General features: G+C 37.4%; 1 protein-coding gene across 8 annotated transcripts in view; it reads left to right on the forward strand.

Moving 5' to 3' along the window:
• Positions 1-17,651, forward strand: part of kiz (kizuna centrosomal protein) — a 71,320-nt gene that overhangs the window by 16,456 nt on the left and 37,213 nt on the right. For 6 of the 8 annotated variants that reach the window (XM_056767411.1, XM_056767407.1, XM_056767408.1 and 3 more), the window contains 6 exons: positions 879-1,044; positions 1,529-1,591; positions 2,848-2,934; positions 4,548-4,605; positions 11,003-11,052; positions 11,874-16,857. In XM_056767411.1, coding sequence (XP_056623389.1) covers positions 879-1,044; positions 1,529-1,591; positions 2,848-2,934; positions 4,548-4,605; positions 11,003-11,052; positions 11,874-11,971 — 522 coding nt within the window. In that variant the 3' untranslated portion in view covers positions 11,972-16,857. Of the gene's footprint in view, positions 1-878; positions 1,045-1,528; positions 1,592-2,847; positions 2,935-4,547; positions 4,606-11,002; positions 11,053-11,873; positions 16,858-17,651 lie in introns of those variants that run through there. The other 2 variants (XM_056767410.1, XM_056767409.1) reach the window with 2 other exon arrangements.

Consider the following 17,651-nt stretch of genomic DNA (forward strand, 5'->3'; position numbering starts at 1 on the left):
TGACTCGTGTTCATAGAGGAACCACTGAGAAACCAAGATATGGTTCTGTATAGCACTTAATGTGGTTCCCCTATGATTACGAGCCAAGAACCAATTTTAGTGCTTTCAAGCACCATTTTTTATGAGTGTACTTATCAGTATATGTGTTCCCTGGTTATCAAACCCATAACCTTTGCACTGCTAATGTAATGTTCTAACAAGCAACACCATTTTATAGACAAACTTTGCATAAGCTAAAGATTTGAAGAATCTGAAGAAGAGCACTTTTACTTTTGTGAATATCATTGGCAGAAGACCGTATTTTAAATAATACTGTTATATTACTTTTGTTTTTGTTGTATTTTATTTTGTCTGATATTTATTTAGTTTAATAACATTTTCATGGTTAAAGTTCAACAAGAATATTAATTTTTTTATTATTGATCGCCCTGTGGTTGAAAACCTGCGTATGACTCTTTCTTGACTAAATATCATGACTAAATGATATTATTATTTTACACAAAATGTTTATATTAAGATATCTCAAACACACCAAAATGTAATGCTGGAAATAGCTGGAAGTCAATAAATAAAAATACATAAAAAAACTATAATTTCAAAACAGAGTATTGTAGAGAAATAAAAAATAAATAAAAAAGCTGCAAATAACAGTAACATATCTGAAGTTTAAGACATCTATGCTAGCATTTTATAATGGTTGACTACCACACAGGCAAACATGTTGGTTCAATGTGTTTTTATTGGTTTCCCAATATCTCAACAGATTTTTTTTCTTTGGTTTCTCTCCCTACACTTTGAATCGGGTCATGTTGACTTTGGGTTTGGTAAACACATCACTGTGAGTCTGAATGAAGTCGGATCATCTCTGTGTCACACAGGCAGGAGAGCTGCTGAAGAGGCTTCTGACCTACGAATGTGATACCCATCAGCCGTCAGAAAGCGAACGGCCGTCTTCTTGCAGCTTGTCTTCGCTTCTGGACGACAGCATGGAAATCAAACCCGCCAGGCCTTCCAAAAGACATTCTCCACTCGCTGGAACACGAGGTCTGTGTGTTTGTTGGTCATCTCTGTTTAGCCTTTCTTGCATTTGCAATTATTTTCCTTCTCGTCTGGGTCTAGCTTTGTATCTAATCCATGTCGTATAGAGTGGTTTATAAAGATTCGGCCACTAAGATGAGAGCGAGCAACACCCAATAACCAGCCAGAGCACATTAATGACTTGTTTTTAGTGCCGAAGCGGCGAGAAGCATCAGCTCGGTAGCTCCATTCTGATAGAGGGAAAGGGGACCTTGAGTACTCGCAGGATGCCGCTCGGCGAAGCTCCCGAGAATAAACTTTTGCCCAAATCTCATTTCTGACAAAGCCAGTCAACCTTCATTCTCTATTTAAACCTGTCTCAATCTGTCCTGCTGTTCACATTCAGAAAACTCCCCACCCCCTCCTACATCTCTCTCTCTCTCTGTTTCTTTCTCGTCGCTCTCCCACCATCTCTCTGAGCTGTGCTTTCCTTCTTTTTTCTTTGTTACAGAAATTCAAAGTGCTGAAGAGGACAGTGCCGACCAAAGCCCAGTGGAAAGTATTCCTATTAGAGGTAAAAAGGCAGATCGAAGAACTGCCCGCTCTGGAGTTCTTCTGTGCCCGTTTTGTCTTTCCTCTCGCGCAGTAGATAATGGGGGTCCCTTTTTCCCCGACTGGATAGCTGTGAAAGGATGATCAAGGTGAATCAGAGGTCAAAGTCCCACCTGAAGAGTGGAGCAGCTTCTCTAATTATCGCCAGAGAAAACAAACCCCTGTCCTTTCTTCTCCTCTAGGTGCGAGTGAAACCGAGATTCTCAGAGCGCATAATGCCGAGGTTTAATTGTCCGCCGGCCGAGTTGGGGGTGCCGCACGAGATCTGTCATTGGTTCTCATTATCTGCTAAACAATGCCAGCCAGTGGCGGACTTGAAAAGACTGGATGTCCAGGCATCCTTTGAAAAGCCTCGGGTAGCAAGTCCTAGCACCGGCTCAGAAATGTAAAACTATCCATTATTCCACTTGGCTATCTGATTTCAAACTGTGCCTTTCATGCGCGCGGTAGCCAGAGATCACCGCCGAGAGACGAGTCCGGCAACTAATCAAAGGGGTTATGGTAGTATAAAACCGCCTCTGCTGTCTCAGGCTGCTTATGAGCTGTTTACAGGCGGCTAATGAAGACCGCGACAAGTTCTGTTGCTCTTGTGTTACACAGTTTGCAATCGTCGTTCTGCCGAACGTCGGTCTTCTTAACATCCATGTCTGTGTCGGTACGATAGTGTGCACAATGGTGTTTTATGTATATGGCCAACAACAAAAAAGAGTTCTTTAGATGCTTACATTTTGCAGTCATTATACCGAGAGAAATGGGGCGACAAAAACATGTTTGTCGCAACCGTCCTATAAACGTCAGAATAACGAGATTTGTGCGATTTTGTTTTTCTCTCGGATTTCAAACATTTTGGCGTTTAAAACTTGTGTGCTTTTCTTTGCCTTGCCTCCTTTTCATAAAACAGTTTGAGTCTGAATTTGAAAGTTTTCAGAACATGAAAGACCATGTTTTAAATGGAATGCTGTGATTGGTTGTTAAACACAAAAGCAGGCGGCATCTTTTTTTCAGAGCCGGTGGCCCGTCTGTGTGCGTCTGGATTAGATCAATAGTTTAGCGCCAGCTCATTCTGTTTTCACCTCGTCTCTTTGCTCATCAGTGGCCTTAAAGAGCTGCTGGTGTTGGTTCATCAAACACCACGGGTCTGCACGTCTGGGTCTTTCATGGGTCTGCAAATATTTGACTTGCTACATTTAGTTCTTTTTGTGTCTCCTTTCTCTTTAGAGACCAACGCATATCAGCTGCTTAAACAAACTGTGGCACAAGAGAGACGCTGCAGTGATGCAGAGAATGAGGATTCTGAGTCGTCAGGTAACATGTTGTAAAGTCAAAGAAATCACAAGAACAAACAGGCAAACAATTGCTTACATGTAAATATATAACTCTTGTATATCTAAAGACTTCATTTTCTTTTTATAGTGTTTCTTATATCAGTGAACCTGAGATGTGACATTTGTTGTACATTGTAATCACTCTCTTAAGTCTAAAAGTGTGTGATCGAGTTAAAATCAGTGACACTTAGCAGAGGGCTCGTGGCCCACAAGGGGGCCCCAGCTGACTTCCAAGGGGCCTCAGGATGACTGATCATTTATAATTAGACTTAATGATATTATTATTTTACACAAAATGTTTATATTAATATTAATTTTACACAACTAAAAAAAAAAATATATTTTTATTTGTGCATTTGTCCAACACTTTCTTGTTATTGGGTAGAAATTTGGGTTTTTGGAAGCGGGAGGGGGGTCTTTGAATACTGTTGAATACAGTGGGGGCCTTAGAGTCACAAGGTTGAGAACCCCTGGATAGAGTTTATATTAGGAGTGTTTTTGTAAACAATTAAATTTACTCTATATGGCCCATTCTCGGGAAACTGTGCCATTTTTGCCTGATATTGTCAAGCAAAAGACACTGTTACCAGTCGACCACTGTGTTACCAGTCGGCCCTGTTTAAACCATCATGTAGGGCTGTCACGATATCAGGTTTTCACTGCATGCTTATCATAGTCGACCAACTTTGCGGTAACCGTATTATCGCCAGTGTTGTGTGTAACTAGTTATGAAGTAATTAGTACCTAGAATTTAATTACTTTTCCCATGTAAGTACAGTATAGTAAGGGATTACTCCAAATTTTTCTGTAATTTAATTACAATTACTTCTGAATTAAACTAAATTCTTTGCAATATATGTGTGTGCAATTGACATCAAAATTCAAAGTCTAACTTTAAAATCCATGCTTTAATGTATTATTCTCACATGTTTAATACTTTGGTCAGTTAATAATACTACTTTATGTAGTTTTATATTATTTCTTTGAATGAATTTAAAGAGACGTTTCATGTCTATCCTTGAATAACTTAACTAATCATGGTTGATGTAGGATACAGAAAGTAATTCGTAATAAGAAACTAAATACTTTTCGGAGAGAGTCATTTGTACAGTAATCTAACTACACTTTTGAATATGTAATTAGTATCTAGTAATTAATACATTTTTCAGATTAACTGCTCAACACTGCTTGTAATAAATCACACAATTTTTTTTTAGATCTATAATTAATTAGCTTTTCCATTCTTACAGTGTCTTGTGCAACAACATTCAGAAGATTTACAGTGTTAGAAAGAAAACTATGCTAAACTATCCACAGTCAAGACAAAAATGTATAACTGTTCTTTTTGTCGAGGTTGAAGTTTTGACTGTTATTTTGAGGAAGAACACATAATAATATATTTTATTTGCTAACTTACATCTTAAAAAAAGTGAAAAAAAAGTATAAGCTAAAAGTATAAACCTTAAAATATTTATTTTTTGTTTTTTCTAATTTGCTTTATCATACAAATTAGGGAGACAAATAAAACATTTGAAGTTAACTGTGCATTTAGTGTAAACAAGCTCTTTTTTTATTTGAATTTGTTTTCCAAAGACATCACCAAATCAGAAAGGGCTGAGGCACTCCGAGATTCTACAACACAAAATAGCCGGTAAGTACGTCTCCTCAAATCTTCTTTTCCCCCCTGTTTTGTCTTCTTTTAATAAAAAAGCGATGCGTGTTTGTCCTTGAAACACTCTTAGCATCATTAACACGGGTTCACGTAGGAGGCATCAGTCAAGGTGTAGTCTCATTCAGAGCTTCCTCTCTCTCATCATCGCCGTTATTTGATTGCTTCGGCAAATCAGGACTTGAAATGATGAGAAAGGATCTTGAGAGTACAGTGTTTAGATTTTCACATCGACACAAGTTCACACAATCAGGCCCGCCAACAGACGCTGTCCTTCGCCAATCCATTAGGGCAGGTAATGGACGGGTAAACCTGGTGAAGAGGAATCGTCTCTGATTTCACGCGCTTTTCCGAGCATCACACTGACACTGGGGGTCGAAAGTCTCCCTCTTTGTCTCTCCGTCTTTTTTCTCCTTTAGTATGTTTTGCCCAGTCTTTTTGCCCACTCTGTACCGCCTCCTCTCTCTCAGCTAGTTTGCAATGTTTGCAGAGGAGAGGGTGTAATGATCAGACTCTGTCTCTGATGCTTGCCCAATGAATGCCCTCATTAATAAACATAAGCCGTGTCCTACATGAGATGCTTTGGATCATGGCAGAACCTCATATTCACACAGAGCTCCTCAGAGGACGCCGCCGGAGACTTCTCCGTGTTTTACAAAGGGTGGAAAATGTGTGTAGCTCAGCTTTCAGGTGAAAATTTTTGTGGTTTTCTCTTCATTTTTTGGCCGCGATGGTGTTAAAGAATTTCTCTCGCGCTTTATTGCTTCCACAAGTACCCTGCACTCGAGCACCAGCAGAACACTACATGTTTTCCCATCCTCTCTCTCTCCATCACGCACGGCTGTCGTTCTGTCACCGAGCCGATGGGCACATTAAAATATCCCGGTTTTGAACGAATCTCGCAAATCAAATAAATCAAGTGCCTCTCCTTCTTAATCATAATTATGATTTTGCAGTAGAGCCGTGGCGGACTGGGAAGAATTAAAGTTTAAAGCAGACGCTTTGGTGCAAAAAATGCTTTTATGGGCCTTTGTGCACCTCCTCATTATGTGCGAAGCCGATTCATTAAGTAATTGGTTTGCAGTTGTTTACATGAGTATTAAGGCCCCCTATTCAGTAGTCTTTGAGAGATACATTGTGCAAATGTTGCATGTTATGAATGGCCAATGAGAGGCGGGGGGCCAGGCCTATTGGCCAAACACGGCGGCGGGCTGAAAAGACCAGAGAAAAGCGTCAGGCGCTGCTTTGCATAGCAATGACTGGCCCATAATAAGCTTTCCAGATTAAATACATGCAGTCCATACAAGATGCAAAGAGATACTCTTAACACATTTATGTGTGTTCATTTCACTATTATGGCGCTGAAGAGAATTGGGGTCTTTCATTTCCACCCCTTTTTCTTGATTCTCTTCCCAGCTCTCTTCTGCGTGCCATTTTGTGTTTTTTACAGCAAAATACTTTTCTTGAACGCTGCGTTTTAGTGTATTATAATGCTGAGCAGTTGTGTTTGTCGCGCATGTGTGCCGGGGTGATACGACAGCTGCACTCCATGTGAAGACCTCTTGTTCGTGTGCTTTGTTTAGGGCTGCGTGCCACAGCTTCTTCCTCTTCAGCCGCAGGGATGAAGCACAGATCTCGATGCGTCTTGCTTCATGAAAAAAAGAGGTTAGGATTTGATACGGTTAGCACATCTTCAGTGCACTCTTGGTGGAAGTGAACAGCAGAGGTCTATGAAATATTTCTCGTTTAGATAGATAAGAAAATGTGTTTGTTTGTGATGTAGGACTGTCACAATTCTTAAATATTCGTCACATCGCAATCATTGGATATAATCGCAGTTAATTCAGATTACAGCAATGATTCAGAATTGCTGCAAACAAGGATGATCTGCAGTATCTGGAGTATTCCACATCCACTATCCTTGAACTGCACTCGCTGGTACATTTAAATAACATTTCTCCATCTTCTGAGTTGTATCAGCTTTGTATTTGTTGTGTCGATGAGTTTAATTAAAGTGATTCCAGACTTTGCTGTATACACACACCACGACACAATCGTCTCAGTTTTAGTTTGAGTGCTCAAGACAGGTCACTCTTTAGTAGATGTTTTCAGGTATACACAGAATTTCCACATTTATAAGGGATATATTTTCGTCACTGAACAAATTCATTGTAACAAATTGTTATAATTCAAATCCTTAAAACGGTCAATTAATCGCATATTATTTCATCGACAAGTAACCGTGGTTAGGTGAGTGATGGAATATACAGTTTGTACAGTAAGAACATTGAAACCCAAATTGTGTGCATGTGCTGGTTCGTTTATGCCATTTTTAAACTGAAAAAATGACAAAAAAATGTCCACACATTTTAGTTTGTCCTTCATTGTATAAAAGAAAAAAAAATCCCACTTAGGTTTAAGGACAATGGTAGAGTTAAAGGGATAGTTTACCAAAAAATGAAAATTAATTTGAAACCTGTATGACTCTCTTTCTTCAGAACACAAAAGAATATATTTTGAAGAATGTTAATCACTAAACACATTAGAGCTCATTGACTTCAATTGTATTGACACAAAACTACTGGACACATGTCTCTTTTGTGAGTCAAATACAGTTTTTAGAGGATAAATAAATAATGACAGAATTTAGATGTTTGTGTTAACTAACCCTTTACAAAATAGAAATAGAAATATCCTGGCATAAAAAAAGAGAAATATCTTCACTTATTAAGTGTGTGTTTGGGTGTGTAGCCAGTGGGGTCACTCTCTATCTTTGTGCTTCATTTTATTTATCCACATTATTTATACAAAAAATCCATTGAAATGTATAATATTAATATATTTGATATTTTTATATAGACATAATTTACTTCTGATAAGTCACTACATTAAAAGTGTAACATAACTACAGCAAAACTTGTACAAAACTTGTAAAGCAGATTGTACAACAGTGCACCTATATGAGTTAATATGATGTCTGTCCCCACAGCAGCTTTACAAAGAAAATCCCCCCAGCTGTTTTCATGCAGTTCTGGTTATATTCCAGCAGAGGGCACTCATATTTAGGCCAGCTGTGTGTGAGATGAACATGTTCAGTCAGCGACACATAGAGGGCGCTGTCCCCGCTCATCCGAGTCCTCAGCACTCTGCTCTCACACAGAGGTTCAGTGAATGATGCTGTGGGTCAGAGCTGGGACGGGTGTGGGAGGTGCTGCCTTACACAAACTGATCCACAGATCTCGCTCCATTAGCATATGTGTGTAGGCAGACAGACGTTTATATTCATACTGCATATTCTCATATTTATTTATCATCTTGTGTATTTATATAACAGGCTCTGTGGAAGCTACTGTACCTCCCGTGAGCGATTATGATGATCTATAGATCAGCAAGGAATGAGTAATCAAAAAGAGATTTTTTCTTTTGTTTTTTTAAGTATTTATTACATTTATTTTGGGTCTTTTTGTGAACATAGGAACTTTAAGGTAGAGTGTTTTCAAAGGAACAATAACAGAACGATTCTCATTCCTCAGATATAATTGCAGGGCTCTCATCATACGCAATCACAGGTAATATGAAAACAACTTCGGACGAAAGCCGCAGACTAACGGCGGGCTATTTACATGAAGCTGCATAGGATGCAGAGAGACGTCTTTTATTCATAGCTCGGATATCATGACAACAACCCACACATCACATATATTAATGTATCAAATGGTTGCCTGTAAACGCACAGGGGCACTTTTCATCAAACAGCACAAATACATCCCAACGTAGAAAACAATGTGGAACAGGGGGAGAGAGGGTAGTAAACGCCGCAAAAGAGAGAGGTTGCCGCCAAAGCGGTAATTTGCATCATTTTACGCATTACATTCACCTCTGTGTATGAGACGCAGCCAAATAGTGGCCGGCCCTGTCTTACATATTCAGATTCGTCGGCTCAATTAAGTGAACCTCAGTGCAAGATGAACTGGCATAAATGTTTATGGAAATGGAATATTAGATTGGAGGGTCAGCGGCATTCAGAGCTCTCTATGATAATAGTGTCTTGAAATCAGACTCATCACTGTCTGAAGTGGCTCAGCTGATAGAGCATTCCCATGGCAAGCAAGTTATAGAAAAGAATAGCCCTATTTACCCACCCAAACACATGGATTTATTATTGCGACTGGTACTTAAGGGGGAAGAGAGAAAGGAGTCTCGTATTTTAAGCTTTAAAAGTTGCCTGTTATAAGTGTAATACTGTGTATTACATTTGTAGTAATTGTAGTAGTTTTATTTATAAGTACTTCAAACATCTGTATATTTTAAAGCTTTTATTTGGTGAAAAATAAACATAAAAAATATGTTTTTGAGCAACAATCAGTGTTGGGAAAAACGTCTTATTTTCACATTTACAACAGTAAGCTAATAGTAATTTTTAACTGTCTGGACATTTTTTGCGTGAAATGTTTTTCAGGACATGTAAACATAAATACGCGATGTAACTTAAGTAAATGTTATGTTTCAAACAGAGATAGTGATAGAAAGGCAAAAGATACGGTTTACAGCTTTAACATACAGTAGCCTATATATGTGACCCTGGACCACGAAACCAGTCACAAGGGTAAATTTTCCCAAATTGAGATTTATACATCATCTGAAAGCTGAATAAAGAAGCTTTCCATTGACGTTTGTTAGGATAAAACAATATTTAGATGAGATACAACGGTTTGAAAATCTGGAATCTTCGGGTGCAAACAAATAGAAATATTGACAAAAACGTCTTTAAAGTTGATCATGCGCTGTAGCAGGCCGTTGCCAAGAAGAAACAGGTTTGTAGTATGCTCTCTATTAGCTTACCGCTGTAATGATGTTGTGAAGAATAGATGAACCCGAAAGCTGAAATTCAAAACTGAACATAGATACTAAACTTGATTGAGTTTGTAGTCGTGTTTCTGGCCATATTTGTTGGCAGTTTTGCTTCGTCCACTTACAAAAATAAAGTTTTGATATATTTATTGTAGGAAATTTACTAAATATCTTCATGGAACATGATCTTTACTTAATTTCCTGATGATTTTGGGCATAAAAGAAAAATTAATAATTTTGACCAATACAATGTATTACTACAAATTTTCTGGTTTTGTGGTCCAAGGTTACATATGTAAATGTTATTTTGTCATCTTATCCATGTGCTTGGTTTTTGCTGCCATGTCAAAAATTCACCTGTAGCTTTCTTAGCAATTTCCAGAAATTAAAATGAAAAAGCACATGTACTAAATGCGACATATAGCATAGTTTGAATAAACTAATAAATGTGATTGACTAAAATCAAAGTTCCTTTCACAGTACCCCAAATTCAAACCGCACAGCACCAAATCATGTGTCAATGATAAATATTAATAATTAAATTCAACAGCCAGTATCTGTTACAAAACGCTTTTCCATGGGCTTCATGAACGTTGTGTTTTTTGACCCTGAAAAAGACAGATCTGTGAATACGTCTCCACGGTACATCTCGTATCCGTCGGCTGTACTTTCATGCCCTGTGTTTCATGGGTTAGAGAGGTATTCTCATTGGGCCAAAGATGATTTATGTAACTTGTTAGATCTGACCCTGATCATAGCATCTGCATACGTGCATCAAAAGAATTTTGTAAATGCTGTACCTTTAACAGAGATGTCCCGGAAACAAAAGCTAAGCTGAATTACACGAGAGTTCAGATACTCCTTTACAGCTCTTTTAGTCAGTTTCAAGGTTGAGAGCACATGGCAGAATTTGCAGTCGGGTCGTCCGGGCACGCGTGAGTACACATAGAACTGCCGTTTTATTTATTCATCCAAATCTGTCAAAGGGAAACCAAACATCTCTAGTCTTTTGGATGGAATCCTTTAAGGTACAGAAACAAAATCTAAAATATGGATATAGGAAGACATAGAAAATGATGATGTCATTATTGAGGTCTGAATAGCCCCTGTGCCGATGTAAATGAAGAAGAAAGCCTGTACGACAAGTGGCGCTCGCTTTTGCATATGCAACACCGCAGATCAAAGGCTTGGAAGAGGTCATGCATTTACATAGAGATATCAGTGATGCTATGGGAACCCAGCAACCCTGCGCTCGCTCCACTTATTACTGACTGGGTCCTTCACCACCGATAGAAAAAAAGTAAAGGAAGTTTATTTGGTCACTCACCCTACCCGAGAATCAGCTTAGCGGCGAATTGATGATCCGTATACTCAGAAAAGAGACCACTCGGCGGTATTTTGGTAAGAAACGACAGATTCAACTGTCATTGAACTAGGAAAATGGTTTTCTGATGCTTAACAGTGTCAAAAAATGTTTGTATGCTTATAATTTTGTATAACAATTGATTCTTTTCTCTCTCTTTCATAGGAGAAATGTTAAAAATAAAGTCAACGCTTTCTCTGCCATCCAGTCAAAGGGTATGAGCAATATACATGTAATTCACTAAAGCAATTTAATAAATATATATCAAGACCATTAGCAAACATGTTTTTATATTTTTTACTCTACTAGAACATTTGGGTTGTGTTACTTTATGGGCTGCCAAACGATTAATCGCTATAAATCGCATCGAGAATAAAGGTTTGTGTTTATATAATATATTTCTGTGTACTGTGCATATTAATGTTGTAAATGTATATATATTTATGAAATATTTACATTTATTTATAGTTACCAATAATTTACCAAGCTTTCCTGTAGCTCAGTGGTAAGAGCATTGCGTTAACAATGGGATTGTTAACCAGGGGATTGCAAATACTTATGTAAAATGTATAGGATAAAAACAATGTAAGTCGCAAGCGTAAAATGTAAATGTAAATTGTTATTATATATGAATGTTTAGTAAATTTTGTATTTATATTATCTTAAATATATATGTGTTTATAAACACAAAATGAATATTCACAGTACACAAATATATATTAGCTTTCCTGTAGCTCAGTGGTAAGAAGGTTGTGGGTTCGATCCCAGGGGATTGCTAAACCTATGTGAAATGTATAGGATAAAGCAATGTAAGTCGCTTTGGTTAAAAGCGTCTGCCAAATGCCTAAATGTCAATGTCAATATTATGTAAACACAAACTTTTATTCTGGATCGCGATTAATCGTTTGACAGCCCTTGTTATTTTTATTACTTTTTTATTTTGTTGCTTTAACATTCTTTTTTTTTTATCTCTGAACTTTGCATTATTGCACAAATGCAGAACGATAATAACATTCGTTTACGTTTTTGTTTTCAGCATTTTGGGGAGAATCAGACGACTCTGAGATCGAAATGGCCCTACGTCCTAAATCCCGTAATGAAGACGCCAATGACTCTGATGATTTTTATGATTGATGTTATGCAGTCGACCATCAGCAGTGAAGGTTTTTTTTTTCAACGAGAAGTTAATATGTTTGAAACAGACACATTCGTATGATTGAAAAACAAACAAAAATCTTCAGCGAGGAACGAGTGCGGCATTCCATGAAAACAAATAAGAGCGAGCCTCTTTATTGTGGCCAAAGACTGTGAAGGGTTTTCAAAACATGTCGGTGTTAACCCTGCTTGAATCTCTTTAGCTGAACAACACTTGGACCTGGTTGAAATAGATTAAACTTGGTTTTTAAAGTGATTCCTTTGCACTGTGCTGAATATTACGCATTTTCGATGCTGCAGGTATCTGGCGGCGAGTTGGAGTGGAATGCTCTGAGTCAACTCCAATGAAAAGCCAGTGCACAATGGCCACTCCGCATGGTTCTGGAACACCTTTGAACTCGCTCAAGTACCCGTGGCCCATTTAGGAGGACAAAATGTGTTGTGCTCATCTTGGTAGGGAAACAAATGCTCTCTGTACTCGCGGTGGCTTGAAAACTGTTTTCGTCAGCTGAATGCGACAGTGTCTTTTTCACGCCAACGATATTGGACCGCAGTCCACTTCGGTGCAATGCACAATAGTTCATTTTCAGGTCTTCATGTTTTCTGATGAGGGAGATTTAACAGGAATTTATAACAATTTTACGAGATTGCTCATTCGAAGGATCGTGATTATTATCAAAACTCCCCTCCCATAAACAACCATAACTTTCACGCAAGCAGATCGTACTAAAATGAAAAAAACGATGATTATGAATTGCCATGAAGTTGTGTTGTTCTGACCACTTTTTGCAAGATTTCCAGTTGCATTTTACATAGTCTTGTTTTATTGTGATAAACATTTCTGTTATTGTAAACAACCACAAACGTTTGACTTTCGCTTTATTTTCAAAGTTTTCTTTTAATAGGCGCTCCCTTACTGTTATCAATACTGTTATATTCAAAGTATTGTGGTTAAAATTAGATATAATTAGGAAAAAAGCACCGATCAAACACATCAAAATCATTACAGTAATAACGGTTATTTTTCCAAAACGGCCGCGACTGCTACAGCCCTTTTCTAATGGAGCTGAAAATAACATTACAAAGTAAAATTGCTGTACACCGATATCCAAAACTGTTTTCCCAGCCGTCAATAATCACCTGTGACTCGAGGTTTCTCATTTTTCCTGTGACTCAGAGTTCATTTGGTTTTTATCGTCGCTGCGTTGTATTTAACATGCACACAGGGATGTTATCCTGTAATGATACCCAATCCGCAGCATTCTAGCCATCAGTAGGGTTCCATTAGTTCGCTTTTAGGTAACTTCATGGAGCCGATACCGCTAAAGTAGGACTCCACACTCATTAGCCGTAATGGCCGCGGACAGCCCTGACCCGCACGTGCCTGCATAATTTGGGGATTGCTAAAAAGCTCCCCTCATATAATATCTGTGTTAAGGATCATGTCAACAGATACTTGTGTGACCGAGAGAGATACTGTGCCCGTCGCTTCTGTAAACAGTTTTCAGGGTGAGAAAACTGAAACCGAGCACATTATCAATAACCACTAACATAATTCTAAATATACCGGATGTGTTTTTCAAATACTATACCAACCTTGTCTTTCCCGGCAGGGAACATTTTCTTGAAATCTTTTCATTTAATGGATCAACAGAAGAAAGACTCGCATGTGGGTTTTGAATGACATGAGGGAGTATAAATGATGACAATATTTATGTTTTTACCAATGAGTACTTGCTTTACAAAGCATCCATTTTCCAGGATTCTTTAATGGAACCAAAATGTTTGCCGAACTTGCTTTTGGTGCGTCATACTAACCGTTTTTACAATCATCTTTAGTCTACAGTACATTGCCTTTATTGGTCGTGATTTTGTAAAGTGATTTCGGGGCGTGGAAGCGAAACTTTTATTCTGCTAGTGAATAATAAGCTGCGAAGGCCAGACGTGTCTTTGTTTTTGGAACAATGACAATGAAACACGGGAAGACCCAGATGAAAGCAAGTATGGAAGTTAAACACTCTCATTAACAATGATCTGCCAGCATTCTGCTATTTGCATATTGCATGTTTGTGTAATTTATTCACGTTTATTCGACAAGTTGAAGTTTGAAGTGTGTCCCTTCCACTCTCCCCTATCCACTTTTATTTTTATCAGGGAATAATGATTTAAAACAAGGTCATTTGATCTTCTGTTTCAATAGACCTTAATGAAATATTCATTTACTCGCCCGTGGTTTCTCTCACAGCGTTTCTGAGGATGTTCAGCAAGACACAAAGGCCGAGCTTTTCATCATTCAAGCCCACGAATATCAATAATTAAGCCCTTTTTTTACCTAAAAAAACCTATAGTTACCTAATATGGGATTTTATTGGTATCTAACCAGAAGCTATTCTTTTATATGCTAATTGAATGTAGAGAATGTGTGCTATGTGTAATATCAAAGCTTTTCGAAGGATTATAAAGACTATATGTAGTGTTCTTTGTCTTTTCTAGTAGTCTGCATGAACAATCTGTAGTGCGACATCACCATCTCAGTACATTTGTTTGTATTCAGACAGCAGTTCATATGGCTCAGTCGACCTGTTTGTACAAAATCTGCTTTTATTAAAGGGATAGTTCACCTAAACGTCCTGTCTCAAAGTGTTCATACAATTGAAGTCGCTTAATTATCAGCACTATTCAAAATATCTTCTTTTGTGGTCTGCGGAAGAGAGAAAGTCATACACGTTTGAAATTACATGAACGGCATAACGTGGCAGATCAAAACAATGGACATTTAAACATCACACCCCTATACATTTAGCCTTGCTCATAGAGTTTAGGACATGAAGATACGTAACCCAGCCAAGAAGGGAAACTATTGAAAGCTTTTAAAGCTTTGATCGAAGGAAGTTGAAAAAAATTATGTTTAGAGAAGATTATCCATTAACCTCGTAATTTGAATCAATTACATACATATTTAATATAAGACAATACTTTGTAATGCCCACGTGAATAAAAATGCATTACACTATATAAAATATACGGTGTTTTTAATTCTTACCACAGTGAAAAATAATGGTTACTACAGTATTTGCAACAGCTTATCGATTCACAAAATTGACAGTAAACTGTAATGCCCCGTTCAGATCATAAGCGAAAAAGCAACACGATCCCATTCATTTTAATGGAGAGCTGGCGACTTCCGGACACGCGGGCAGTGGCAACCGTTTGCAACCTAAATAGGGCGATGCGGTTTTTAACTTTATGCAAATGAGGAGCGACTTTTCGGACGGACAGTCCATAGGAGTGAAGATGGGCGCTAAGGTCAACACCGCCGCCATATTGGTGAGCGCAAAAGCCGACTACAAAGACATATGAATGAATGGTGGAGCTGCAGATTTCTGGATTAAAACAGATTGTGGTTATAGACTTCAAAATGTATTTATAGTCATACGGAACTGTTGAAGTTCAGGCTTGTCAAGCAATCATTTAGGCTTAATAATTGTGTACACATTGCTAATGTGAAATAATTTAAGGCAGATGAAATGCACATGATCAGATCACAGCTCGTTCACTTTAAAAGAATGGAACATTTAGGCTACTATATGACTATATACTGCTAATTCGTACTTCTAATGCACAGCAGTGTTATTTGTTTTACAACATCACATACATCATGTTTTACTGCTATAACAGTTTTACCGGATTAATAAAAGAACATCTTTTATCTTTGAAAATGTCTAAAATAACTACAGAAAAAGCCTTTTGTTGTTATATAATAAGTAAATAAAACTATATTAACTTGGGTGTTTTGTTCGATGATTCAAATAAACTCAGACATGGTCTCCATGTCTGTGTTTTATTGTCGACTACAGCAACGTGGTTATTTATTCTGATGTGATGTTAGGCTAAGTATGGTGTTTCATACTCTGAATTTGTGCTCTGCATTTAACCCACCCAAGTGCACACACACAGCAGTGAGTAAAACACACACCGTGAACACACACCCAGAGCAGTGAGCAGCCATTGCTTGCTTGTCTTGTCTATAAGTAACATATCACTGAACATGGTTACATCTAGTGGATTCTAAAACACGAATAATGGATTTCACATTTCCTTATGAGAACCATCACTAGATGAGAACTAGAGACATGATAAAGTTGTCCTCTACCTATATTGTAAACCATTGAAATATTTTAAGACATTTAAATGTGAATGTGCTTTTATGGTCGAAAAAGCTCACCTCTTCCATTGGGTTCAGTGGGCTTTTAGTGCACTGTTGCCCTCACTAATATGGCGCAGCCGTTGACATGTCGCAACACCAGAGCAAAGTGGCCAATGCGGCGTCTAGGCATTTATTATGTCTATGAGTGAAAATGCCTACTTGCAACCTACTGGCGACTTGCATTTACAAAGTTGCTTATAATCTAAACGTGGTAATATAGACGGTTTCAGGAACAATTTAAACATTATTTGGCCCAAGCTTAACTTCCGGTAGAACTCTGCAAAGAGTCTACAACATGAGAAGTTTTCATCTTATACAATACAATTAAATATATAATAATATACTACTAAAGATTGCAATTGTCTGTTACCAGTGTCATAAAAATGCCGCTGGGCAGCACAATACACGTGAATTTGTTTACCAAGCTGATGGAACCCGTGAATGCAGAAACGTAATTTGAAAACCATGTCGCATTCTTCCGCAGGCAACGGATGGGTGGGTCTATGTGTACAGATTTAAACGCAGAATTGTTTGCCAATGTAAAATAAATTAGGCAACCTGATGCAGTAAGTCTTTTGTGTTGACTGAACGTATAGTATTTAATTCTTCAAAGTAATGATACTTTGTTTAGCCAACTTAAATTTGTTTGTTTACATAATGCTGATTGTCTTATTTTTCTAATAAAGATATTATTGTTACACTAATTATTGTTGTTCAGGCAATTAATATATTTCTGTTGTGTAGATTAAACATGTTAAATTAGTAAAATGTAATATTCCAAGTACTCTTTAAGTATTGTAAAATATAAAAATAAAAAAGTGTATTTGTCTTTTATTTTAATTATAATAAATATATATTTTCTGCATCAAACAGTCCCAAACTTTGGTCAATTAACTGTTTAAACAGTTTGTGTTGAGTGTTAATATTCTGGTGTCATGCACTATACACCTCAATTTTAAACCACAAATCTAAACCATGATAAAAATCAAAAACCATCATTCATTAAAAGAACTCAAAAGATAACAAACAGTAACAACGATATTAAAGCATAAATTAAGCCAGCAAGAACTAAAACACAAATCTTTAAAAGAAAAACAAATATGAAACAGAATTGAACTTGCTGCAATGCATCTTGGGAACTTTCAAACTCTTGAAATATTGTTTGTTCAGAATACACTGTTTTGTAAGTTGGGCAAACTTTCTGATGAATTTTGGCCAAAAACTTGAGAAACTAAGTCCAGTCAACAAAATAATCTTTGTTAGAAACATGATTAGGCTAATTTTGTTCAGTATATGCAAAACAATCATTCGACTCCTTTAACTAAAAATGCTATGTTCAAGTTACTTATTTATCTTTGTAGGGAGAACATTTTGCAAGTTGAATTTTTTTACAGTGCTGCTCAGGTATTTGTCCGATTAATTCCGGTTGTTCCACCAATGAAATAATTGTAG

This window comes from Triplophysa dalaica, chromosome 15, assembly GCF_015846415.1.
Source record: "Triplophysa dalaica isolate WHDGS20190420 chromosome 15, ASM1584641v1, whole genome shotgun sequence".
NCBI classification, from domain to species: Eukaryota; Metazoa; Chordata; class Actinopteri; order Cypriniformes; family Nemacheilidae; genus Triplophysa; species Triplophysa dalaica.